This window comes from Schistocerca gregaria, chromosome 10 (assembly GCF_023897955.1).
Source record: "Schistocerca gregaria isolate iqSchGreg1 chromosome 10, iqSchGreg1.2, whole genome shotgun sequence".
In the NCBI taxonomy this organism is placed as follows: domain Eukaryota; kingdom Metazoa; phylum Arthropoda; class Insecta; order Orthoptera; family Acrididae; genus Schistocerca; species Schistocerca gregaria.
In genome coordinates this window covers 191,404,167-191,430,756 of record NC_064929.1, presented here as the reverse complement: position 1 = coordinate 191,430,756, position 26,590 = coordinate 191,404,167, and the positions used below count along the sequence as shown (strand labels likewise).

Here is a 26,590-nt window from a genome sequence, read left to right as displayed (position 1 = left end):
CTACAATTTTGTAATGCTACAACTTCTCTGTATACTACAGCATCATCCGCAAAAAGCCGCATGGAGCTTCCGACAATATCTACTAGGTAATTTATATATATTGTGAAAAGCAATGGTCCCATAACACTCCCCTGTGGCACGCCAGAGGTTACTTTAACGTCTGTAGACGTCTCTCCATTGATAACAACATGCTGTGTTCTGTTTGCTAAAAACTCTTCAATCCAGCCACACAGCTGGTCTGATATTCCGTAGACTCTTACTTTGTTTATCAGGCGACAGTGCGGAACTGTATCGAACGCCTTCCGGAAGTCAAGGAAAATAGCATATACCTGGGAGCCTGTATCTAATATTTTCTGGGTCTCATGAACAAATAAAGAGAGTTGGGTCTCACCCGATCGCTGTTTCCGGAATCCATGTTGATTCCTACAGAGTAGATTCTAGGTTTCCAATAACGACATGATACGCGAGCAAAAAACTAGTTCTACAATTCTACAACAGATCGACGTCAGAGATATAGGTCTATAGTTTTGTGCATATCCTCGACGACCCTTCTTGAAGACTGGGACTACCTGTGCTCTTTTCCAATCATTTGGAACCTTCCGTTCCTCTAGAGACTTGCGGTACACGGCTGTTAGAAGGGGGGGGGGGGGGGCAAGTTCTTTCTCGTACTCTGTGTAGAATCGAATTGGTATCCCGTCAGGTCCAGTGGACTTTCCTCTGTTGAGTGATTCCAGTTGCTTTTCTATTCCTCGGACACTTATTTCGATGTCAGCCATTTTTTAGTTTGTGCGAATATTTAGAGAAGGAACTGCAGCGCGGTCTTCCTCTGTGAAACAGCTTTGGAAAAAGGTATTTAGTATTTCAGCTTTACGCGTGTCATCCTCTGTTTCAATGCCATCATCATCTCAGAGTGTCTGGATATGCTGTTTTGAGCCATTTACTGATTTAACGTAAGTCCAGAACTTCCTAGGATTTTCTGTCAAGTCGGTATATAGAATTTTACTTTCGAATTCACTGAACGCTTCACGCATAGTCATCCTTACGCTAACTTTGACATCGTTTAGCTTCTGTTTGTCTGAGAGGTTTTGGGTGCGTTTAGACTTGGAGTGGAGCTCTTTTTGCTTTCACAGTGGAAACGGCGTTGGCAGAAGTGTATCGCGTCTCAGGGTGAGTACTTTGAAGGAGACCGTATTGTAATACCGGAATATCTGTAAAATAAAGTTATCATTCAACTTTTATACGTATTTTCCGGACAAATCTCGTACTTCGCTTCTTATTAACTGTTCGCAGTACTTTTCCGAAATGCACTGAGAACGCTATGACGCACTGCCTACATTCTTAACACTAATGGTGCTGTGTATTGCAGGGCAGGGTCGCTTCCACCTGACTGCCCTCACCGTGTGTGGCTTCTGCCTCATGACGCTCATCTTCGAGTCGCTGGCGGCTGCCTACGTCACGCCCGCGGCCCAGTGCGACTTCGACATGTCCTCTTTCGAGAAGGGCTTCCTGAGCGGAACTATCTACATAGGTCAGTAAAACCTTTTGCTTCTGCTTGTGACGGCGATGAGGATGTTCAAAATACTGTAGATCAGGTGCTCCATCGCTGTGCAAAAGACAACTGTCTGTGCGCTTCACGAAAAGTGGGCGAATTCATTCGTTTGTTCGGAAGGGGAGGCCGCTAACAAAGGAACTTCCCCATCGCATCCCCCTCATATTTGGTTGTAAGTTGGCACAGTGGAAAGGCCTTGAAAAACTGAACACAGATCAATCGAGAAAACAGGAAGAAGTTGTGTGTAACTATGAAAAAAATAAGCAAAATATACAAACTGGTAGTCGATGCGCAAGATAGGCAACATCAAGAATATGTTGAGCTCATGAGCGCTGAGGTCCCATGGTTCAGCCGGCGCGATAGCTCAGCGTGTTCGGTCAGAGGGCTGCGTGCTCTCTGTAATAAAATAAAACTGAGTCAAGGCATCAACGATCAACTTGAACGGATGTCTTGTGACCTCAGCTCAGACCAATCGCAACGAACTACATCGAAAAAAAAGTTTGCGCGAACAGCGGCGGACTGAAGGGTCCTTAGTTCAAGTCTTCCCTCGAGTGAAAGAATTTATTTTTTATTTTTCGTGTGTGTGCAAACTCTTATGTTTTCATCACTTTTTTGGGAGTGATTATTACATCCACAAGAAAACTTAAATCGAGCAAGGTAGAAGTATCTTTTCACCCATTCGCCAAGTGTACAAGTTAGGTGGGTCGACAACATATTCCTGTCATGTGACGCACATGCCGTCACCAGTGTCGTACAGAATGTACGAGACGTGTTTTCCTGTGGAGGAATCGGTTGGCCTATGACCTTGCGATCAAATGTTTTCGGTTCCCATTGGAGAGGCACGTCCTTTCGTCTACTAATCGCACAGTTCTGCGGTGCAGTAGCAAAACACAGACACTAAACTTATTACAGTGGTTAGTGACGTCAATGAACGAACGGACAAATCATAACTTTGCGAAAATAAAGATAGTAAACTTTTCACTCGAGGGAAGACTTGAACAAAGGAACTCTCGTTCCGCAGGTGCTCACGCTAATCACGGGACCACGGATCTCGTGAGCGCACACCATCCTTGATGTTCACTATCTTGTGCATGGACTACTCAGTTTTTATATTTTCCTTATTTTCTTTGGTGGTTCTACACAACTTCTTCCTGTTTTCTCGATTGATCTGTGTTCCGTTTTTCAAGACCTATCCACTGTGCCAACTTATAACTAAATCTGAGGGGGGTACGTTGGGGATGTTCCCTTGTAAGTGTTTTCCACCTTTCGCCCGGTAGGCGATGGCAGAATCGAGGAACGCGCCCTGCAATATTTTTCAGTCGATTTTACGGAAACTACTCGGTAAGAACATTTAATTTTTGCTTCACTTATAGCTTTATAGGTCAGATTCATGATTATGCCCCATTCATTTTGTTAATGGTCATAGCTATTGTGGTATTTATGTGAAAGTAAGACAGTACTTGAAAATTGGGAAAGTGCGCAATGAAAAATAGAGGTGGCTATGATTTTACGTTTGTTGCGTATGTAATTGAGCAAACACATTAAATTTTTCTTTAGAATTGAGTAGAGATATCTGCCTCTCACCAGTCTCGAGAAAAATTGATCTGATGTAGCACACTCCTTTGCTATCGCGCCGCGCCAGCGATAAAGAGAGACTGAAATATCCACAACATTCCTCATATTTCATAAACGGTTTCAGATATTGAAATGAGATTTTGGCAAATGACAGCATGCAAAGAGGAGAGTATTTCACCACATCCTTATTACACTAGTGGCCATTAAAATTGCTACACCACGAAGATGACGTGCTACAGACGCGAAATTTAACCGACAGGAAGAAGATGCTGTGATATGCAAATGATTAGCTTTTCAGAGCATTCACACTGGATTGGCGCCAGGGGCGACACCTACAATGTGCTGACACGAGGGGAGTTTCCAACCGATTTCTCATACGCAAACAGCAGTTGACCGGCGTTGCCTGGTGAAACGTTGTTGTGATGCCTCGGGTAAGGAGGAGAAATGCGTACCATCACGTTTCCGACTTTAAGGGTCGGATTATAGCCTATCGCGATTGCGGTTTATCGTATTGCGACATTGCTGCTCGCGTTGGTCGAGATCCAATGAGTGTTAGCAGAATATGGAATCGGTGGGTTCAGGAGTGTAATACGGAACGCCATGCTGGATCCCAACGGCCTCGTATCACTAGCAATCGACATGACAGGTATCTTATCCGCAAGGCTCTAACGGATCGTGCAGCCACGTCTCGATCCCTGGGTGAACAGATGGGGACGTTTGCAAGACAACAACCATCTGCACGAACAGTTCGACGACCTTTCCAGCAGCATGGACTATCAGCTCGCAGACCGTGGCTGCGGTTACCCTTGAGGCTGCATCACAGAAAGGACCGCCTGAGATGGTGTACTCAACGTCGAACCTGGGTGCACGAATGGCAAAACGTCATTTTTTCGGATGAATCCAGGTTCTGTTTACAGCATCATGATGGTCGCATCCATGTTTGGCGACATCGCGGTGAACGCACATTGGAAGCGTGTATTCGTCATCGCCATACTGGCGTATCACCCGGCGTGATGGTATGGGGTGCCATTGGTTACACGTCTCTGTTACCTCTTGTTCGCATTGATTGTACTTTGAACAGTGTACGTTACATTTCAGATGTGTTACGACCCGTGGCTCTACCCTTCATTCGATCCATGCGAAACCCTATATTTCAGCAGGATAATGCACGACCGCATGTTTCAGGGCCTGTACACGCCATCCAAGCTCTGTTTGACTCGATGCCCAGGCGTATCAAGGCCATTATTACGGCCAGAGGTGGTTGTTCTGGGTACTGATTTCTCAGGATCTGTGCACCCAAATTGTGTGAAAATGTAATCACGTGTCAGTTCTAGTATATTTGTCCAATTCATACCTGTTTATCATCTGCATTTCTTCATGGTGTAGCAATTTTAGTGGCCAGTAGTGTAGCTATATAGGTGTAGATATAGATTTCGATTTCGGTGTAGATATAGGTGTGGGTACAGATGAAGATGTACACTGAGGTGACAAGTCACGCAGTCATGCAGGCATACAGATGGCGGTAGCATTGTGAACTCAATGATAAAATGGTAATGCATTGGCCACTCTGTCATTTGTACTCAGGTGATTCATGTGGAGAGGTTTCCGACGTGAGTGTGGCCACACGCCAGGAATTAACAGACTTTGGACGCAGAATGGTCATTGGAGCTTGAAGCATGAGACTGTAGATGACTGGAAAACCATGGCCTGGTCTGATGAGTTTCGATATCGGTTGGTAAGAACTGATTATGGGGTTTTAGTGTGGCGCAGATGCCATGAAGTTTTGGACCCAAGTTGTCAACAAGACACTCTGAACATTATGCAAGCTGGGGATGGCTCCATAATGGTGTGCACTGTGTTCACGTGGAATGGACTGCATCCTCTGGTCCAACTGAACCGATCATTGACTGGAAATCAACATATTTGGAAGCTTTGACACCATTTACGGCCATTCATGGACTTCATGTGCCCAGGCGACAATGAAATTTTTTTGGATGGCAATGTCCCATGTCACGCGGCCACAATTGTTTGCACTTAGATTGATGGTTTCCTGGACAATTTGAGTGGATGATTTGGCAACATAGATCGCCTGACATGAATCCTGTTGTACATATATGGCACATAATCAAGAGGTCAGTTCGTTCACCAAATCCTGCATTGGCAACCCTTTCAAAATTATGAACAACTCAATATTTCTGCAGGGATTTCCCAACAACTTGTTGATGCCAGGTGTGGTGTGCATACTGTAAGACGTTCCATACACACACCATCACATTATTTGACTTGTCACTCTAACGAAGTAGGCGAGTTTCAGCAATATGTCTCGTGGTCTTATCTTGGCGTGTTTATCTTCTGCCGTTAGATCAGACGATGGAAATGCCATTTGCAAGCTTTGAGTAGCAAATTGACGGTGACCAACTTTAAAAATAACTTGATTAATTTTCACACACATTTATTAAAATAATAACAAGCAAAAAAATTTCTTGACTTGGTTCTGGACGCTATTTACAGTTGACAATCTGAAGTTGCTTTGGTATTGGTACGTTAATCTTATTCTCACATATATCTCTGATACTTGACAAAAGTGTCTATACATTTATCTTCATGGCTATGTACAGAAATATGGTAATCTTATTAGGTGCAGACTGGAAATTGACTATAGACTAGTACAGACAAGTGTATAACTCGTACAGACTAATGCAGACTGACTAATCGGAGGTCTGTACACTCGTTATAATACCTCGCGCGTTCGTGTATCACTGCCCGAGTGTGATCTGTGAGGAGAAAAGGTTCTACATTAGCAGAAATCTTATTGGCTACGTTACATATTAATACACGGATCAGCGGAAGCCGAATTTGGTCCATCTCTATGGCAGCGCCATCTCGTAGAGCGGAGACGGATGAGAGCTGCACCTGCGCTGTTGTGCTTAGCGGGGCGTGCTCTATTGGGAAAATTGTGTACGTGCTGACTACGCAGGACTATGTACACAACACCATGCCACATCGCGTTGCTGCAGTATTCACGGCTAAAGGAGGTCTCATATACACTCCTGGAAATGGAAAAAAGAACACATTGACACCGGTGTGTCAGACCCACCATACTTGCTCCGGACACTGCGAGAGGGCTGTACAAGCAATGATCACACGCACGGCACAGTGGACACACCAGGAACCGGGGTGTTGGCCGTCGAATGGCGCTAGCTGCGCAGCATTTGTGCACCGCCGCCGTCAGTGTCAGCCAGTTTGCCGTGGCATACGGAGCTCCATCGCAGTCTTTAACAATAGTAGCATGCCGCGACAGCGTGGACGTGAACCGTATGTGCAGCTGACGGAGTTTGAGCGAGGGCGTATAGTGGGCATGCGGGAGGCCGGCTGGACGTACCGCCGAATTGCTCAATACGTGGGGCGTGAGGTCTCCACAGTACATCGATGTTGTCGCCAGTGGTCGGCGGAAGGTGCACGTGCCCGTCGACCTGGGACCGGACCACAGCGACGCACGGATGCACGCCAAGACCGTAGGATCCTACGCAGTGCCGTAGGGGACCGCACCGCCACTTCCCAGCAAATTAGGGACACTGTTGCCCCTGGGGTATCGGTGAGGACCATTCGCAACCGTCTCCATGAAGCTGGGCTACGGTCCCGCACACCGTTAAGCCGTCTTCCGCTCGCGCCCCAACATCGTGCAGCCCGCCTCCAGTGGTGTCGCGACAGGCGTGAATGGAGGGACGAATGGAGACGTGTCGTCTTCAGCGATGAGAGTTGCTTCTGCCCTGGTGCCAATGATGGTCGTATGCGTGTTTGGCGCCGTGTAGGTGCGCGCCACAATCAGGACTGCATACGACCGAGGCACACAGGGCCAACACCCGGCATCATGGTGTGGGGAGCGATCTCCTACACTGGCCGTACACCTCTGGTGATCGTCGAGGGGACACTGAATAGTGCACGGTACATCCAAACCGTCATCGAACCCATCGTTCTACCATCCCTTGACCGGCAAGGGAACTTGCTGTTCCAACAAGACAATGCACGTCCGCATGTATCCCGTGCCACCCAATGTGCTCTAGAAGGTGTAAGTCAACTACCCTGGCCAGCAAGATCTCCGGATCTGTCCCCCTTTGAGCATGTTTGGGACTGGATGAAGCGTCGTCACACGCGGACTGCACGTCCAGCAGGAACGCTGGTTCAACTGAGGCGCCAGGTGGAAATGGCATGGCAAGCCGTTCCACAGGACTACATCCAGCATCTCTACGACCGTCTCCATGGGAGAATAGCAGCCTGCATTCCTGCGAAAGGTGGATATACACTGTACTAGTGCCTACATTGTGCATGCTCTGTTGCCTGTGTCTATGTGCCTGTGGTTCTGTCAGTGTGATCATGTGATGTATCTGACCCCAGGAATGTGTCAATGAAGTTTCCCCTTCCTGGGACAATGAATTCACAGTGTTCTTATTTCAATTTCCAGGAGTGTATTAGGAGGTATCCCATGACTTTTGTCACCTCATTGTATATAGGTATAAATGTAAGTGTAGTTGTAGATGTAGACAAATTCAGGTGTTGGTTTAGCTGCATACTGTGTGTGGATGTAGACTTGGGTGCAGATTCAGATGTAGGAAGACATAGATATCGTTATAGAAGTAGATGTAGACATATAATGTAGTTATAGAAGTAGATGTAGACATATAATAGCTGTAGCTTTAGGTGTAAATGTACCTGTAAGTGTGGATAGAGATGTAGGTATGCATGTACATATACACTCCTGGAAATTGAAATAAGAACACCGTGAATTCATTGTCCCAGGAAGGGGAAACTTTATTGACACATTCCTGGGGTCAGATACATCACATGATCACACTGACAGAACCACAGGCACATAGACACAGGCAACAGAGCATGCACAATGTCGGCACTAGTACAGTGTATATCCACCTTTCACAACAATTCAGGCTGCTATTCTCCCATGGAGACGATCGTAGAGATGCTGGATGTAGTCCTGTGGAACGGCTTGCCATGCCATTTCCACCTGGCGCCTCAGTTGGACCAGCGTTCGTGCTGGACGTGCAGACCGCGTGAGACGACGCTTCATCCAGTCCCAAACATGCTCAATGGGGGACAGATCCGGAGATCTTGCTGGCCAGGGTAGTTGACTTACACCTTCTAGAGCTCGTTGGGTGGCACGGGATACATGTGGACGTGCATTGTCCTGTTGGAACAGCAAGTTCCCTTGCCGGTCTACGAATGGTAGAACGATGGGTTCGATGACGGTTTGTTTGTACGGTGCACTATTCAGTGTACCCTCGACGATCACCAGAGGTGTACGGCCAGTGTAGGAGATCGCTCCTCACATCATCATGCTGGGTGTTGGCCCTGTGTGCCTCGGTCGTATGCAGTCCTGATTGTGGCGATCACCTGCACGGCGCCAAACACGCATACGACCATCATTGGCACCAAGGCAGAAGCGACTCCCATCGCTGAAGATGACACGTCTCCATTCGTCCCTCCATTCACGCCTGTCGCGACACCACTGGAGGCGGGCTGCACGATGTTGGGGCGTGAGCGGAAGACGGCCTAACGGTGTGTGGGACCATAGCCCAGCTTCATGGAGACGGTTGCGAATGGTCCTCGCCGATACCCCAGGAGCAACAGTGTCCCTAATTTGCTGGGAAGTGGCGGTGCGGTCCCCTACGGCACTGCGTAGGATCCTACGGTCTTGGCGTGCATCCGTGCGTTGCTGCGGTCCGGTCCCAGGTCGACGGGCACGTGCACCTTCCGCCGACCACTGGCGACAACATCGATGTACTGTGGAGACCTCACGCCCCACGTATTGAGCAATTCGGCGGTACGTCCACCCGGCCTCCCGCATGCCCGCTATACGCCCTCGCTCGAAGTCCGTCAACTGCACATACGGTTCACGTCCACACTGTCGCGGCATGCTACCAGTGTTAAAGACTGCGATGGAGCTCCGTATGCCACGGCAAACTGGCTGACACTGACGGCGGCGATGCACAAATGCTGCGCAGCTAGCGCCATTCGACGGCTAACACTGCGGTTCCTGGTGTGTCCGCTGTGCCGTGCGTGTGATCATTGCTTGTACAGCCCTCTCGCAGTGTCCGGAGCAAGTATGGTGGGTCTGACACACCGGTGTCAATGTGTTCTTTTTTCCATTTCCAGGAGTGTAGATGCAGTTATGGTTGTAGATGTGTATATAGGTCTAGGTGTAGATATGAATTTAGATATACACTGATACGCAAGAATATTATGACCCCTGACCTACTATCCATATAAAACCATCCAGGAAGTAGCAGCATCACTTACTGTGGAATCACTGCTAGTCACACCAACACTGACTCAAAGGAAGGCCTCGGCGCTTGTTCGTGACGTCACGTCAGCTAGGTAAGGCGAACGCCAGGTCTGTTGCAGGCATACTATTAATGGCGGTGTCTCCCTCCCTGACACAGGAAAATGTGAAACTGTTGGCGGTTGTTGACCAGCAGAAATTGTTCTGAGAGATTTCTGCAATCAATTTATAGTGCAATTCGTTACACTTCTTAACAAATAGTGTACTCCTGAACTTAAATTTCCACCTGATTTAAGGATTGATATGCAAAAACAACTTCATGGTCCAGCGGCAACAGAATTCGTGCTTCTTTACCTTATTTGTAAATCTGAGGAAGTTACGTTTGTACTGGGTTGCTTTTACAAGAAACTGTGAACATATTGTTGCTCTTCTTTAGGTATCTTGGTTGACTAGGGGGTGAGGAGCACTGAAAGTTAATGAAATATCTTGCGATTGTACGCGTTGGGGGAGGGGGGAGGGAACAGAAGAAGAGGCAAAAGAGAGATACTTGTTTTATCAAATAAAATATTTTGTCTTATAAAGTTTCTCCTTTCAGTTGCAAGAGGGGAATATTTATCTTTTCTAATGTGCATGTTTAAGAAAGTTTAAGCTCAGCAGTATTTTCGATGTATGATGCTATTTTGTTTAGAATTCCTTTCGTTGAAAACGACTGTAATCTAAAGACTGGCAACAGTTGGACATTTACACATGTAAATTAGTTTACATTTCCAGCGACGATGTCAAACCAAAATAAATAAATAAATAAATAAAAGAAACGAGTTCATTGTAAGGGGGTTGGCGTAAGTTTCGATAACAAAATGGATCGAGTAAATATAGTTACTTGAACGTAAAATTTCCGAAGCTTGCAATGGGGCAAAGCATCTTCTCATATTGATCTACGTTTGTTTCGACAGGATACAGAACTATGATCTTTATTTGTAGCTTTACGATAGTAAGATAATCTTTCATCTAAATAAAACTGCAGAATCCAAAGCAACACCAAACAGTTTGTCCAAAAATAAGAGATTAACAAGCGCCGAGGCCTTCCTTTGAGTCGGTGTTGGTCAGACACACACACACACACACACAGCAGTGTCAGTGAGTGTTCTGTTTATGTGTAGAATGGGGAAAGTGCACAATTTATCTGAGTCTGGCTGAGGGCAAATTGTGCAGAGGCTCGGCATGAGCGTTTTGGGAACGGGACACCTTGTTGGGTGTTTGATGAGTGCTGTGGTGAGTGTCTGCAACATGTGGCATAGCCAAGGAGAAACCATGTCCAGATGTCATGGGGTTGGGCAGCCACCCCTAACTACAGCTGTCAGATGTCATCGTCTGGTAAAACAGGACAGGCAGAGAACTGTGGCAGACCTAACATTAGACTTCAACGCTGGGCAGAACGTAAGTGTGTCTGAACACACAGTGTATCAGACACTCCTAATGATGGGCCTTGCAGCCGGCAACCCTTGCATGTGCTGATGTTAACATGACATCGGCAACTACGACTTTAATGGGCACGTGGCCATCGGCACTCGACCCGGGCACAGCCGCAGAGTGTTGCACGGCCAGATGGATCCCTTCCTTGTGTAAGTGGGAGGGAGCGATTGTGCTGTCATCTAGGGGAAAGCTCCTAGACACCTGTACTACAGGATGTAGACAAGCTGGCGGCGGCTGCATCATGCTCTGGGGCACATTCACGTGGGCACATTTGGGTCCAGTGGGGCTTTTGCAAGGCACAGTGACAGCCAAGGAGTATCATACACTGGTTGACGACCATGTACATCCCTTCATGATGATCACGTTTCATTATCGCAGTGGCACTTTTTAAAAAGATAATGAGCCATGTCAAAAGAGCAGGTGTGTAAAGATTGGGTCGAGGAACACAGTGGCGCGTTGTAATTGACGTGCATGCCCCCCCCTCCCCCCCACTCGCCAGAACTGACCCCCTGGCGAACACATGTGAGACGTGGTGTCAGAGCTCACCGCCCCCTCCCCAGAATTAGTGAGAACTGCGTGACTTGTATGTGCAGGTGTGCTGCCAACTCCCTCCAGCGACCCATCTAGGCCTCATTGCTTCTTCTGTGACAAGACGCGTTGCTGCTTTTATCCGTGTCAGAGGTGGACATACTGTTTATTAGGTGGTTGGTCGTAATATTCAGGCTCATCATTGTAGATGTAGACGTAGAACTATCTATGTACACTACTGGCCATTAAAATTGCTACACCAAGAAGAAACGCAGATGATAAACAGGCATTCATTGAACAAATATATTATACTTCAACTGACATGTCATTACATTTCCACGCAATTTGGGTGCATAGATCCTGAGAAATCAGTATCCAGAACAACCACCTCTGGCCGTAATAACGGCCTTCATACGCCTGGGCATTGAGTCAAACAGAGTTTGGATGGCGTTTACAGGTACAGCTGCCCATGCAGCTTCAACACGATACCACAGTTCTTCAAGAGTAGTGACTGGCGTATTGTGATGAGCCAGTTGCTCGGCCACCATTGACGATACGTTTTCAATTGGTGAGAGATCTGAAGAATGTGCTGGCCAGAGCAGCAGTCGAACATTTTCTGTATCCAGAAAGGCCCGTACAGGTCCTGGAACATGCGGTCGTGCATTATACTGCTGAAATGTAGGGTTTCGCAGGGATCTAATTAAGGGTAGAGCCACGGGTCGTAACACATCTGAAATGTAACGTCCACTGTTCAAAGTGCCGTCAATGTGAAAAGAGGTGACCGAGACGTGTAACCAATGGCACCCCATACCATCACGCCAGGTGATATGCCAGTATGGCGATCACGAATACATGCTTCAAATGTGCATTCACCGCGATGTCGCCAAACACGGATGCGACCATCGTGATGCTGTAAACAGAACCTGGATTCATCCGAAAAAATGACGTTTTGCCATTCGTGAATCCAGATTCGTCGTTGAGTACACCGTCGAAAAAGCTCCTGTCTGTGATGCAGCTTCAAGGATAACTGCAGCCACAGTCTCCAAGGTGATATAGTCTATGCTGCTTCATACGTCGTCGAACTGATGTGCAGATGGTTGTTGTCTTGCAAACGTCCCCATCTGTTGACTCAGGGATCGAGAGTCGGCTAATGGTTCAAATGGCTCTGACCACTATGGGACTTAGAACTACTTAACCCTAACTAACCTAAGAACATCGCACACACCCATGCCCGAGACAGGATTCGAAACTGCGACCGTAGCGGTCGCGCGGTTCCAGACTGTAGCGCCTAGAACCGCTCGGCGACCCCGCCGGCCGGGACGTGGCTGCACGATCCGTTACAGCCGTGCGGATAAGATATCTGTCATCTCTACTGTTAGTGATACGAGGCCACCGGGGTCCAGCATGGCATTCCGTATTACCCCTTCTGAACCCACCGATTGCCGGCCGCGGTGGTCTCGCGGTTCTAGGCGCGCAGTCCGGAACCGTGCGACTGCTACGGTCGCAGGTTCGAATCCTGCCTTGGGCATGGATGTGTGTGATCTCCTTAGGTTAGTTAGGTTTAAGTAGTTATAAGTTCTAGGGGACTGATGACCACAGCAGTTGAGTCCCATAGTGCTGAGAGCCATTTGAACCATTTGAACCCACCGATTCTGTTAAGTCATTGGATGTCGACCAACGGGAGCAGCAATGTGGCGGTACGATAAACCGCAATCGCGATAGGCTACAGTCCGACCTTTATCAAAGTCGGAAACGCGGTGTTACGCATTTCTCCGCCTTACACGAGGCAACATAACACCACTTCATCAAACAACGCCGGTCAGTTGCTCTTTGTGTATGAGAAATCGGTTGGAAACTTCGCTCATGTCGGCGCCAACCTAGTGTGAATGCTCTGAAAAGCTTATTTTTTGCATATCACAGCATCTTCTTCCTGTCGGTTAAATTTCGCGTCTGTAGCACGTCATCAGTTTAATAAGCCACGGCTGCAAAATACTAACGCGAATTCTTTACAGACGAATGGAAAAACTGGTAGATGCAGACCTCGGGGAGGATCAGTTTGGATTCCGTCGAAATGTTGGAACACGTGAAGCAATACTGACCTTACGACTTATCTTAGAAGAAAGATTAAGAAAAGGCAAACCTACGTTTCTAGCATTTGTAGACTTAGAGAAAGCTTTTGACAATGTTGACTGGAATACTCTTTTTCAAATTCTAAAGGTGGCAGGGGTAAAATACAGGGAGCGAAAGGCTATTTATAATTTGTACAGAAACCAGATGGCAGTCATAAGAGTCGAGGGGCATGAAAGGGAAGCAGTGGTTGGGAAAGGAGTGAGACAGGGTTGTAGCTTCTCCCCGATGTTATTCAATCTGTATATTGAGCAAGCAGTAAAGGAAACAAAAGAAAAATTTGGAGTAGGTATTAAAATTCATGGAGACGAAGTAAAAACTTTGAGGTTCGCCGATGACATTGTAATTCTGTCAGAGACGGCAAAGGACTTGGAAGAGCAGTTGAACGGAATGGACAGTGTCTTGAAAGGAGGATACAAGATGAACATTAACAAAAGCAAAACGAGGATAATGGAATGTAGTCAAATTAAATCGGGTGATGCTGAGGGAATTAGATTAGGAAATGAGACACTTAAAGTAGTAAAGGAGTTTTGCTATTTAGGAAGTAAAATAACTGATGATGGTCGAAGTAGAGAGGATATAAAATGTAGACTGACAATGGCAAGGAAAGCGTTTCTGAAGAAGAGAAATTTGTTAACATCGAATATAGATTTATGTATCAGGAAGTCGTTTCTGAAAGTATTTGTTTGTAGTGTAGCCATGTATGGAAGTGAAACATGGACGATAACTAGTTTGGACAAGAAGAGAATGGAAGCTTTCGAAATGTGGTGCTACAGAAGAATGATGAAGATAAGGTGGATAGATCACGTAACTAATGAGGAGGTATTGAATAGGATTGGGGAGAAGAGAAGTTTGTGGCACAACTTGACTAGAAGAAGGGATCGGTTGGTAGGACATGTTTTGAGGCATCAAGGGATCACAAATTTAGCATTGGAGGGCAGCGTGGAGGGTAAAAATCGTAGAGGGAGACCGAGAGATGAGTACACTAAGCAGATTCAGAAGGATGTAGGTTGCAGTAGATACTGGGAGATGAAGCAGCTTGCACAGGATAGAGTAGCATGGAGCGCTGCATCAAACCAGTCTCAGGACTGAAGACAACAACAACAACAACAGCACGTCATCTTCGTGGTGTAGCGATTTTTATGGCCAGTAATGTAGATATTCTGTAAACTAGTGAGAAGTGCATGGGAGGGGGTGTCTCCTGTTGTACGAGTTACGCTTTGCACTGACCCGCATTTGGAGTGCAACGAGAGTGATTGTCTAGGCGGAGGCCCTGATGTACATGTAGGTGTTATGTGTACTTGCAGATGTACGTAACTGTAGATGTTGGTGGGCGTAGTGAGAAGCTGACGCGTGTTACGGCTGCGGCAGGCATGATCGTGAGCTCACACCTGTGGGGCTTCGTGGCGGACACTCGCGGCCGGCGGCGGGTGCTGTCTGTGACGCTGGCGGCCAACAGCGCGTGCTCCGTGGTCGCCGCATTCATGCCCAGCTTGCCGCTGCTCATCTTCCTCCGGCTGCTCAACGGCATCTTGTGAGTCAGCGCTGGCGTTCGAGGCTCGGAGATGCGCGTGTAGCTTCCTTTTCAGGCTGTATGAAGAATTCACAGATTTGTACTTGCGTCTGCTGTGTAGCCGAAGAAGCTAGCTACTTGATTATACCGGATGATCAAAAAGTCCGTATAGATTTGAATAATGTAGATAGAGAGGTGAAAATTGACACACATGCTTGGAATGACATGGGGTTTTATTAAGAAAGAAAAAGCTTCACAAAATGTCCGACAGATGGCGCTGGACAGCGAAACGTCAGTGACTGCGCATGACAGTCGTGTATAAAAGGAGCTGTAATGAGAGAGAGAATCAGATGCGCCAGCAGTCGCAGCATGCTAAAGTTACCTGAAAAGGCGCTTTTAGTGAAGCTGTATTATCATAATGGAGAATGTGCTAGTTCAGCGTTACGATCGTATCGCCATAGAAAGGGGACTCTAACGGGTAAAGGTCCGTTGACAAATGCAGCTGTGGCGAGAATGATTTCGAAGTTCGAAGCCAAGGGTTGTTTAGTCGATAGACGCCGTAGTGGCCGACTGAGCACAAGGCGTAATGCTGCTGAGACAGTTCAGGAAGAAATGGAGATTGCAGCGGGTTCGTCTACGCACGGGGAAGTCAGCCCTCGTGCAGTCGCACGTCGCACCGGAATTCCATACTCTACTGTTTGGATGGCACTGAGGCGTACCCTCCGACGCTATCCGTAGAAAATCCATCGGCATCATGAAGTGTTACCTGGCGATTTAGTGAAGCGGAGGGCATTTGCGGTGTGGGCGTTTCAAAAGATGGCGGAAGATGACGATTGGTTCAGTGAAGTGTTGTGGACCGACGAAGCTCATTTCACGCTCCGAGGGTCTCTCAGCGCCCACAACTGCAGAATTTGGACTACCGAAAATCCTAGAACTGTCGTGAAAACTTCATTGCATGAGCAGAAAGTCACGGTATGAGTTGGATTTACCACATGTACCGTTATCGGGCCTTTTTTATTCGAGGAAATGCGTGATTCTGGTTTGTAACTGCTACCGTGACGGGTGAGAGGTACGCCGATATGTTACGGAATCATCCCCAGCCTGCCTGATAAACACCTGCTGGAACGTACGATGTTTATGCAGGCTGGCGCTCCACCCCGTATTGCTAGTCGCGTGAAAGATATCTTGCGCGCGTCGTTTGGTGATCATGGTGTGCTCAGCCGCCACTTTCGTCATCTTGGACTCCCAGGTCCCCAGACCTCAGTCCGTGCGATTATTGGCTTTCGGGTTACCTGAAGTCGCAAGTGTATCGTGATCGACCGACATCTCTAGGGATGCTCAAAGACAACATCCGACGCCAATGCCCCACTCTGGGCATGCTTTACAGTGCTGTTCACAACATTATTCCTCGAGTACAGCTATTGTTGAGGAATGATGGTGGACATATTGAGCATTTGCTGTAAAGAACATCATCTTTGCTTTGTCTTACTTTGTTATGCTAATTTTTGCTATTCTGTTCAGATGAAGCGCCATCTGTCGGACATTTTTTAACTTTTGTATTTTTTTTTTGGTTCTAATAAAACCCCATGTCATTCCAAGCATGTGTGTCAATTTGTAACACTCTATCTACATTATTCCGTGATTTATTCAATTTTCAAATTTATACTGACTTTTTGATCACCCAGTACATCTACACACATCTGCAAAAATTCCACATAACATCTTAAAAGAACAATAGGGTTGCCAGAAGTTCTGGAAATAAGGGAATATCAAACTTGTCCGGGAAATCAGGGTAATATCAGGGAAATTTTAAAAAAAACATTGGAAAAATGTCGTTTTTGTCTCAATACGCGAAATGGTTTCTTTATGAGATGTCATGCATTGTCGCTAGCTGGGCGCTGCTGATTGCATGCGGCGCTTCCCTATTTTCTCATTGTTATTGCTTCTCCCCTTCCTACATATCCCCTCAGCTAGGAGTCAGGGCTGCCATCGCTTCTTACCATTAGCCCAGCAGCTGCCGATGAGAGTCAGGGAGGCATGAGGAGTGATTTGTTTGGATCTGATTCTCAGAGATTTTTGACGCAGCTGCTGGAGACGTCACCCAAGTGTGCGTGAGTTGTGTCTGTGTGTTTGTGTGATTGTATGTGTGCTCTCGTTTTCTGACAAAGGCTATGGCCGAAAATGTAGTTGTGAGAGTGTGGTTGTCTTTTCTACATGTCTGTCTGCGGCTCAGCGATCATTTTTACGGTGGCTTGCTACCTATCCTCATTAGCACTGATTCTCAGAGTATTTGTGCACGTTATCTCTTGCGTGGATCGATCACTGCGGTCTCATTTCAGCAACATGGCGTATGTGACATGTGAATAGCTGGTCACACGAGTGAACTTCGACGACGAGCCAAAACCGCAGGCCGTTTCTGCCGATGTGAATCCCATCATGTTCAAGCCCTGGCCCGTTGGATCTAGTCTCACGGATCTACCCACAGACCAGGTCTGTTTGTGTGTGGCATAAGGCTGCGGATTTTCGTGGTTTATCCGTGGACCTGGGACTGTAATGCTCCTCGGCACGCCAGAGGCCACAGGCGATGGATTTCGGGAATTGTGACAGTCTCACCGCAAGTACATTGTACAGTGTGGCATTTTATAGACATTTTATTTATTCTAGTACATTTTGGCACTTTGAAAGTAGGTAAAAAATTGAAAAGTATGGAGGATAAGAAGAAAATTGTGGCAGTTGCTGGCAGTTTGTACGCAATGTGTTCATGTATTTCTTAAAGGAAAAAGAAACACAATACCTGTAGAATAATAGACGTAACACAGTGGGAATCTACAGGCTGCAAATGGGGAATTTCGTTGAGATAAGCGACTTTGACAAAGGGCTGATTATTACTATGCAGATGCTGTGAATGAGTGTCTCAAGAACTGAGAAACTGGCAGAATGTTCGCATGCTAGTGTCATGAGCATCTACGGAAAGAGGTAAAAGGACAGTGAAGCTACCATTAGGCGTTAAATGGCTGGAAAACCACGACTCTTCACAGAACATGGGGTTCGGAGGCTTGTCTGCTCTGTAAAGTAGGATAGGTGGTGATCTGTGGTATCTCTGCCAAAAGAACACAATGCTGGTGCACGCACAAGTGTTTCAGAGCACGCCATTCATCGTACATTGTTGAATGTGAAGCTCTGTTTTAGGCATAAGACTAACGTACTAAATTTAAAAAAAAATTGTGATTCAGCAAAATTTTAGGACATATTCAATATGAAAACTATTTATGTTACATAGTAACTGAAATATGTGCAATATTCAGTGAACTCAATCTCAAACACCTAAAATTTATGACAGTATTGCTACTAGAATGTGGAACTATAGTTCGTTGACCAATGAGGATCTAAAGCGACATTGAAAAAAATATGTATTGCTGTACAGTCGTTATGAAATAAACACTCTTTTATCCGGTACAATAGAGCACAATTAGGTGACGAAAGTCATGGTATAGCTATATGCACATATACAGATGGTGGAAAGTGTACAAGTACAGTGCATTGACAAAGCTGTCATTTGAACTCAGGTGATTCATGTGAAAATGTGTCCAACATGATTAAGGCCGCACGGTGCAAATTAACAGGTGTTGAACGTAGAATGGCAGAGCTATACTCATAGACATTCCATTTTAGAAATCATTAGGGAGCTCATTACTCTGAGGTCCACATCGTCAAAAGTGTGCCGAGAATACCACATTTTTGGCATTACCTCTCACAGCAGTCAATGCAATGACTGATGACCTTCATTTAGCAACTGAGAGCACCGATGTTTTCATAGAGATGTCGGTGCTAACGGAAAGGAACATTGCACGAAATAACTGTGGAAATAAATGTGGGATGCGTGACGGACATATCCGTTATGACAGTGCAGCAAAATTTGGCTGTGACAGCAGATAACTGATGAGAAGTGCCTTCCTTAACACCACGACATCGCCTGCAGCATCTCTCTTGAACCTGACCACATTGGTTGGACGCTACATGACGGGAAAATCATGGCCTGGTCAGACTAGTCCCAATTTCAGTTCATGAGAGCTGATGGTAGGATTCGTTTGTAGCACAAAACCCACAAAGACATGGGCCCAAGTTGTCAATGAGGCACTGTGCAACTGGCTGGTGGCTCCATAATGGTGTGGGCTGTGTGTTTACATGGAGTGGATTGAGTCATCTGATCCAACTGAACTAATCACTGACTGGAAATCATTTGCAGCTATCCATGAACTTCACATTCCATGATGTCCATGGCACTGGGCCACAGTCGTTGGCGATTGGTTTGAAGTATGTTCTGGAAAATTGGAGTGAATGATTTGGCCATCCAGATTGCCTGACAGGGGATATAATCAAGAGCTCAGTTCGTGCAGAAAATCCTACACCGGCAACACTTCCGCAATCATGGACAGAGCTCGCACGTGGGATCCCAGGCTTGATTCCTGGTGGGGTCAGGGATTTTCCCTGCCTCAAAATGAGTGGGTGTTGTTCTGTCGTCTTCATCGTCATTCATCCACATTACAGCCAGAGGTAGGCAATGGCAAACCACCACCACTAGGATATTGCCTAGTAGGCGGTGTGGTTCTCCTGCATCGTCCCCTATGCTCCTCGGAGTATGGGACGTCATCGTTATCATCATCATCATCATCATCATCATCATCATCATCATCAAAGCAGGTGACTCAATATTTCTGCAGGGAACTTCCAGTGACTTGTGGAGTCCATGCCATGTCAATTTGCCGCACTATGCTGCGAAAAAGGAAGTCTGACACAGTATTAGGAGGTATCCCATGACTTTTGTCACCTTGTTGCATTAGTATGTTAGAGCATATTTTGATCGGACAGAATGGGCATATTATAAGCGAGACGGAACAGTTCAAGTTCCTAGTCGTTCAGATAGATAGTAATCCTGTTGTGGAAAGCCCATGTTCAGGATCTTGTTCAGGAACTAAATGCTGCTTTATTTACCATTAGAACAGTATCTGAAGTAAGCGACAGTTCAACACGAAAAGTAGTCTGCTTCGCATATTTTCTTACGCTTATGTCATATGATATTATTTTTGGGGGTAATTCTTCTGATTCACAAAATGTATTTTTGGCTCAAAAACGGGCTATTCGAGCTACGTGTGGTGTAAGTTCGAGAACCTCTCGTCGACCCCTATTCAATAGTCTGAGAATTCTGACATTGCCGTCACATTATATATTTTCTTTAATGTCGTTTGTTGTTAGCAATATTAGCCTATTCCCAAGAGTTAGCAGCTTTCACTCAGTTAATACTAGGCAGAAATCAAATCTGCATGTGGAATGCACTTCCTTGACTCTTGTGCAGAATGGAGTGCAGTATTCTGCTGCATCCATTTTCCATAAGCTACCACAAGAACTCAAAAATCTTAGCAGTAGCCAAAACACCTTTAAGTCTAAACTGAAGAGTTTCCTCATGGCTCACTCCTTCTATTCTGTCGAGGAGCTCCTGGGAGAGCTGAAAAAGTAAGCAAATTCCAGTGTTACATTGTTGATTTCCTTTATTTAAACTTATGAATTGTCACCTGAATACGTTACTTATATTTCATTTTATCTGTTTCTACTATCCTGTTATAATTTCATGCATTGACTCATTTCATGACCATGGAGACTTCTCCTTAATTTGATCCCATGGAACAATAAATAAATAAATAAATAAATAAAAACACATAGGATGCATATTCTCACAGGGTGGCAACATAGTGAAAGAACTGGAAGCGAGGTGTAGCAAAGCTAATGCAGTGAGTGCTCAGCTACGATCTACTCTCTTCTGCAAGAAGGAAGTCAGTACCAAGGCTAAGTTATGTGTGCATCGTTCAATCTTTCGACCAACTTTGTTGTATGGGAGCGAAAGCTGGGTGGATTCAGGGTACCTTATCAACAAGGTTGAGGTTACGGATATGAAAGTAGCTAGGATGATTGCAGGTCCTAGTAGATGGGAACAATGGCAGGAGGGTGTCCACAATGAGGAAATCAAAGAAAAACTGGGAATGAACTCTATACATGTAGCAGTCAGGGCGAACAGGCTTAGATGGTGGGGTCATGTTACACGCATGGGAGAAACAAGGTTACCCAAGAGACTCATGGGTTCAGCAGTAGAGGGTAGGAGGAGTCGGGGCAGACCAAGGAGAAGGTACCTGGATTCGATTAAGAATGATTTTGAAGTAATAGGTTAAACATCAGAAGAGGCACCAATGTTGGCACTGAATAGGGGAACATGGAGGAATTTTATAAGGGGGGCTATGCTCCAGACTGAACGCTGAAAGGCACAATCAGTCTTAAATGACGATGATGATGATGATAAAAACATATTCTAGTCCAAAATTACTAAAAACAAACAAAAATTAACTCTCTTTCTTAAAGACCTGCTGACACTTTTATAGACAGCTTTCTTCATGTTGATGCTGCCACCTGCTGATAATTTCCAGAAGAAAAAACAAGCGATGCACAGTCAGCACACGTCAAGGTTGTGGTTTTACTGTTTCATTTGTTTCATATAACGTCCTTCCACTAGAGTACAAAGAACAGGACATTCATACCCTGAATCTGTCAGAAAAGTTCTTGTTCCTGAAGTTCAGTTTGACCGTCATAGTGACGCAAAAACCGGTTACATCATCAAAGCGTTGACCCTTCGTATGAATTTCTGTGCTTTTTCTGTGTTCTCTCAGGTTTCTATTGATGACACCTAGTGACATCACGTCTGATGATTTTTGCAGAAAGTAATTGGCATTTTGCTTTTCGGTCAAGTCGTAGTAGACTTCCATACATTGTTGATTTTGTTCGGGACGAAAGATATGCAGGACAAATTTCGTACAGTCTTATCTCTGCTTGAAAACATTCTGGAGAATGTCTTGAACACGAGGTTTAGAGATCTTCAGTTCACTGTTCATCTTCAGTCTGTAATGCAACAATGTTGTGACACTATAGGCACATGTCCACAGCTTCACAGTGCCTACTCACAACTGGCTGTCCGAATGCTCACCTGTTGTTTAGAGTCGTTGGTTCAAACTTCCACCGTAGTTACTGCACTGATGTCGCTTATATACCAGGAATAAAATCAGCCTTGGACCTTCATGGATGGTCTGTATGTGCTACAATCATTCATTGCAAGTTTAGTTTATTCACTGAGCTACCAAAAAGTTCGATGTGTCATACATGCTGTGTAAGGAATGAGGAGAATATTCACTGCAAACAGCAAGGGTTACAGTAAACTTCCCTGGGGTACTGAAGATATTTCTACGGGTTGTTCAAAAAGTCTCGGTGCAATACATGTTATTAATTTATTGAATATTCATTTTTACATACAAATTTTCACATGAAATGTTGAAAGTGCCCCCTGTTGTTAAATACACAATTCAATTTGTCTAATCATGTTTCCAAACACAATCTGTAACATTCTTTCTGTAACAGAAGCAGTGAAAGTGGATATTGCAGTTTTCAATTCATCGGTGGATTTTGTATGGTTTTTATAGACAGTTGCTTTCGCTGCACCCCAGAAGAAAATGTCAGATGGTGTTAGGTCAGGCTATCGTGGAGGCCAAAGGCCCTGTGAAATTATACGATCACCAAAAACATCAGCAAACAGTGACATTGAAACTTGAGCTGTATGCGCGGTTGTACTATCTTGTTGAAAATAACCGTTCAGTATTTCACTTAACACAAGTTCTCCTAAAAATGGGTACAGAATATCCCTGCAGTATCGTTGTGCGTTTATTGTTTCATTGAAAGATATGGGACCCACAATCCGATGTCTAGAAATTGCAGTCCAAACTCCTATTTTCACAGAATGAAGTGGTTCCTCATGAATACACAATGGGTTTGCAGTACTCCACATAAGAGAATTTTGCGATTTCATAAATGAAACGACGCCTCATCAGTGAAAAACGTTCCATTAAGAATATCCCTTACATTTTGTTGAACAAAATTTTTGAACCGTTGACAATAATGCAGTCTCTTGCCGTGATCAGTATTTTTCAGTTCTTCCATGACTGTCACTTTGTATGGGAAAAGCTCAAATTTTTTTCCTTACAGCTGTGTGGGCTGTTATGACACTAACATCGATTTTCTGGGCGAGTTTTCTTACTGACTTGTTTTGAACTCGTGGACATTTTATCAGAAATATCGAGTAGTTTATCCTTCGACAAAATGCTAGGATGACCACTTCTCAGTGCATCTGTCACTGAACCTGTACTTCGAAATTTGTTAATTGAATCTCGCACGGTATTGCGATGTTGGAGTGTTGTCTATGGGAAAACTGAATTAAATGTTTGTATTTACCACCAGCTTTGAACATTTGTTTGACTAAAAACACACATTCTTCAGTGGTTTGCATTTTAACAGTGACAGAAGCAAAACAAACGGACAAAGGATCCAAACTTAAACGTTCATGTCAACACATAATGACACACACCAACAATGCCACTGAGTCTGGCTGAGATAAACAAAACAGTGGAATGTTGGGAGAGTTCACTTGAAGGGAAGTAACCCAGGCATCAGGATCAGTACTAATGTATGGGCAGGAATTGTTGGGGTCACACTCCTAAGGCCATACACATTACGGCATATGCAGCTAACAATCATATGGCACTTTGGAGAGACTTTTTGAACACCCTGTACTTCAGCTGATGACTCTCCATCCACAATACCAGCCCATGTCCTCCTTTACAAGAAATCCTCCAGTCAAAAAGTTTGTTTGATCTTACTTTCAATATTGAATGTTAATGTGGCACCGATTCGAATGGTTTTTGCTACTCAAGAAATATTGCATCTACCTGACTGCCATTATACATCGCTTTCAGGTTATTGTGCGGGATAAGTGCTAGTTTGGTCTTTTGTTTTCTAACTATACAGCATCTGCGGGCCCTCTGCTGTGACGTACGCCTACCTTGGGGAGTTCCACGGTGAGAAGACGCGCACTCAGAGCATGGTCTACGTCTGCGTCTTCATCGCCCTGGCCAGCGTCGCACAGCCGGGTGAGTCAAGTTCCATTCCAGGTGAACAGTTCCACCACGCTAGGTGTGCCACAGCCACAACAGCCATCTACACAAATGATAAGAACTGCCTCTACTGTGGCATAATCATCTTTTCCATGTTGTAGCCATTTTTTTCCATGTTTCCTAAGAAATGTCCAGAGAAATTTCGCTGTGTTTAAGACACCATTTGACTTTTTTAATCCATATGTTTCAGCCTTTTCTCATCTGTCTTCAGTGTGTTTGATTTAGTGTTCTCCCTGAAAATTACCGTCTTTTTATGGTTTCTGTTATATCACTAGAGTTGTTTGGACCTCTTTCTGTGTATTCATACAAAGTGTTTAAAAACGTGTCACATACTCACACAGGAGATAGTATTGGTAAAACCCAGAATAGAACAACCTATAGTGACCTGTCAAGAAACAAATAGCAGTTGAGATATGGGCAGATTTAATTGTGATGAGTCATATGCAGTATTCAGCAGTGTGGACTGGATTCGCAAGTCATGGTGCACTACACATGTTTGCAGATACAAATCCTTGAACAGTCATGGAGGTGAGGCATCAGGATCAGTACTAATGTATGGGCAGGAATTGTTGGGGTCACACTCCTAGGGCCATACACATTACCAAAGAATTAACATGTCCTATGTCCGCTCCCAGTAGCTGAGTGGTCAGCACAACAGAATGTCAATCCTAAGGGCCCGGGTTTGATTCCTGGCTGGGTCGGAGATTTTCTCTGTTCAGGGACTGGGTGTTGTGTTGTCCTAATCACTATTTCATCCCCATTGATGCGCAAGTCACTGAAGTGGTGACAAATCGAAAGACTTGCACCCAGCGAATGGTCTACCCGATGGGAGGCCCTCGTCACAAGACATTAACACGTCCTATGTAGCACCGAATCGTTTGTGGTGAATTCTGACCACTATGGGAGAACATTACCCTTGCAGAAATGAGACAGACTGTGGTTTATGCATGACTAGACACAACTTCATTTTCTATGGATCATGTGACAGCACTGACACACGCCGTGGTTACGGTTACTACAAGCCACACCACAAGATGGGAAACGGCACCAAATTTCTAGTAGTTTACTGTCCAGTTGAGATTTTCACACACAAGCTAACCACAATTTAAAATAACTTCTCTTAAAAACAAACACAGAAGATAAGGCACAGCAATAACAGCCTTTCAAAACACGCCGCTAACGGCAATCAAGTAATTTATGGCAATACAACACTTTAAAAAAATTTAAAGAACATTAGTAAACAGGCTACTAAAGCAAATACAGAACTTTGTTAATAAAGTACGGTGAGATAGTGAAGCTACCAACACTGCCATTAAAAAAGAATCAAAGGTCTCAGGAAACACACGATTAATGGCAATAAAGGAATAGAGGAATTTAATAATTTTTTAAACGAAAGTGTCCTGGAATATCATTAGAACATAACAGATATGACGGACTCGCGTAAGGCGGCCACAAATCACCCACTCAGGAATGCTCAGGCTAGGCAGAATATTGACCAATTTAAATACGCCCGTAAACACAGTTGCCACTCTCAGGCTGGTCACTGCACCGACTTTTAGCCAGTGAAAACTTGTAATAAGATGGATTAACTTGCTGACAGAATTAGAGCTAATCTCGTGCAAGGAAACATTACACCCCACAGTCCTGAATGAGTGACCACATGATCAACCAACAAGAAGTATGAATTTGCTCATAAACACACGACAGAATTGCGAAACAATTAAACTGCCAAAACTACACCTCCCATCGGGCAGTAACAAGAGGAAAGATCACTGTCTTTAATTACACCGGTGCCGGGGACAGGAAACTCGATCGCCGGAGGTCACAAGGCAGAAGAGACACTGGTTACGTAAACTAATTACTTAATGATCTAATGATCAAACCTTCCACTAACTTAACTTGCAATTATGCTGAAAGAGGCAGTACACCAGTGGCGTAGCGTGAGGGGAGACTTTAAGACTTAGTCTCCCCTGTATTCGTGCTTAAAAAAGATGCAATAGTAATTCATAACAGAAATATAAATAAGTTTCTGCTAAGAGCTCTAAATGTGTGAAGACATCAGTCTTGTAGCCCGCGCCGCACCCCGAGTATTGGTGCATCTGCCTGCTTGGGACTCGACTGCTCTCAGTCTCTGCCTCCCTTCCCTCACCTGGCTGTGTGCGCCTGCGCCCTCTCCACTTCCCCTCTCCCAAGAAGGCCGGTGCGCTGCACTCGCTAGCAGGTATCGAGACTAGTCTCTGCCGCTCCTGTGCTGGCTTTTAACACGGAAGTGAACAGTCGCGCGGTTTGTGTTCATAGCCATTCTTGGGTGACTTTAGTGCATATTTTCGTTGTGTTGCCAACATGAGTGAGCCAGCAACTGAACACCTTATGGTTCAAATGGCTCTGAGCTCTATGGGACTTAACATCTATGGTCGTCAGTCCCCTAGAACTTAGAACTACTTAATCCTAACTAACCTAAGGACATCACACAACACCCAGCCATCACG

General features: G+C 45.3%; 1 protein-coding gene across 2 annotated transcripts in view; it reads left to right on the top strand.

The window, feature by feature from the left end:
• The window catches only part of LOC126293655 (synaptic vesicle glycoprotein 2B-like), a 214,674-nt gene that overhangs the window by 133,354 nt on the left and 54,730 nt on the right, over positions 1 to 26,590 (top strand). For both annotated transcript variants that reach the window (XM_049986939.1, XM_049986940.1), the window contains exons 3-5: positions 1,367 to 1,528; positions 14,919 to 15,081; positions 23,956 to 24,077. In XM_049986939.1, coding sequence (XP_049842896.1) covers positions 1,367 to 1,528; positions 14,919 to 15,081; positions 23,956 to 24,077 — 447 coding nt within the window. The remainder of the gene's footprint in view (positions 1 to 1,366; positions 1,529 to 14,918; positions 15,082 to 23,955; positions 24,078 to 26,590) is intronic.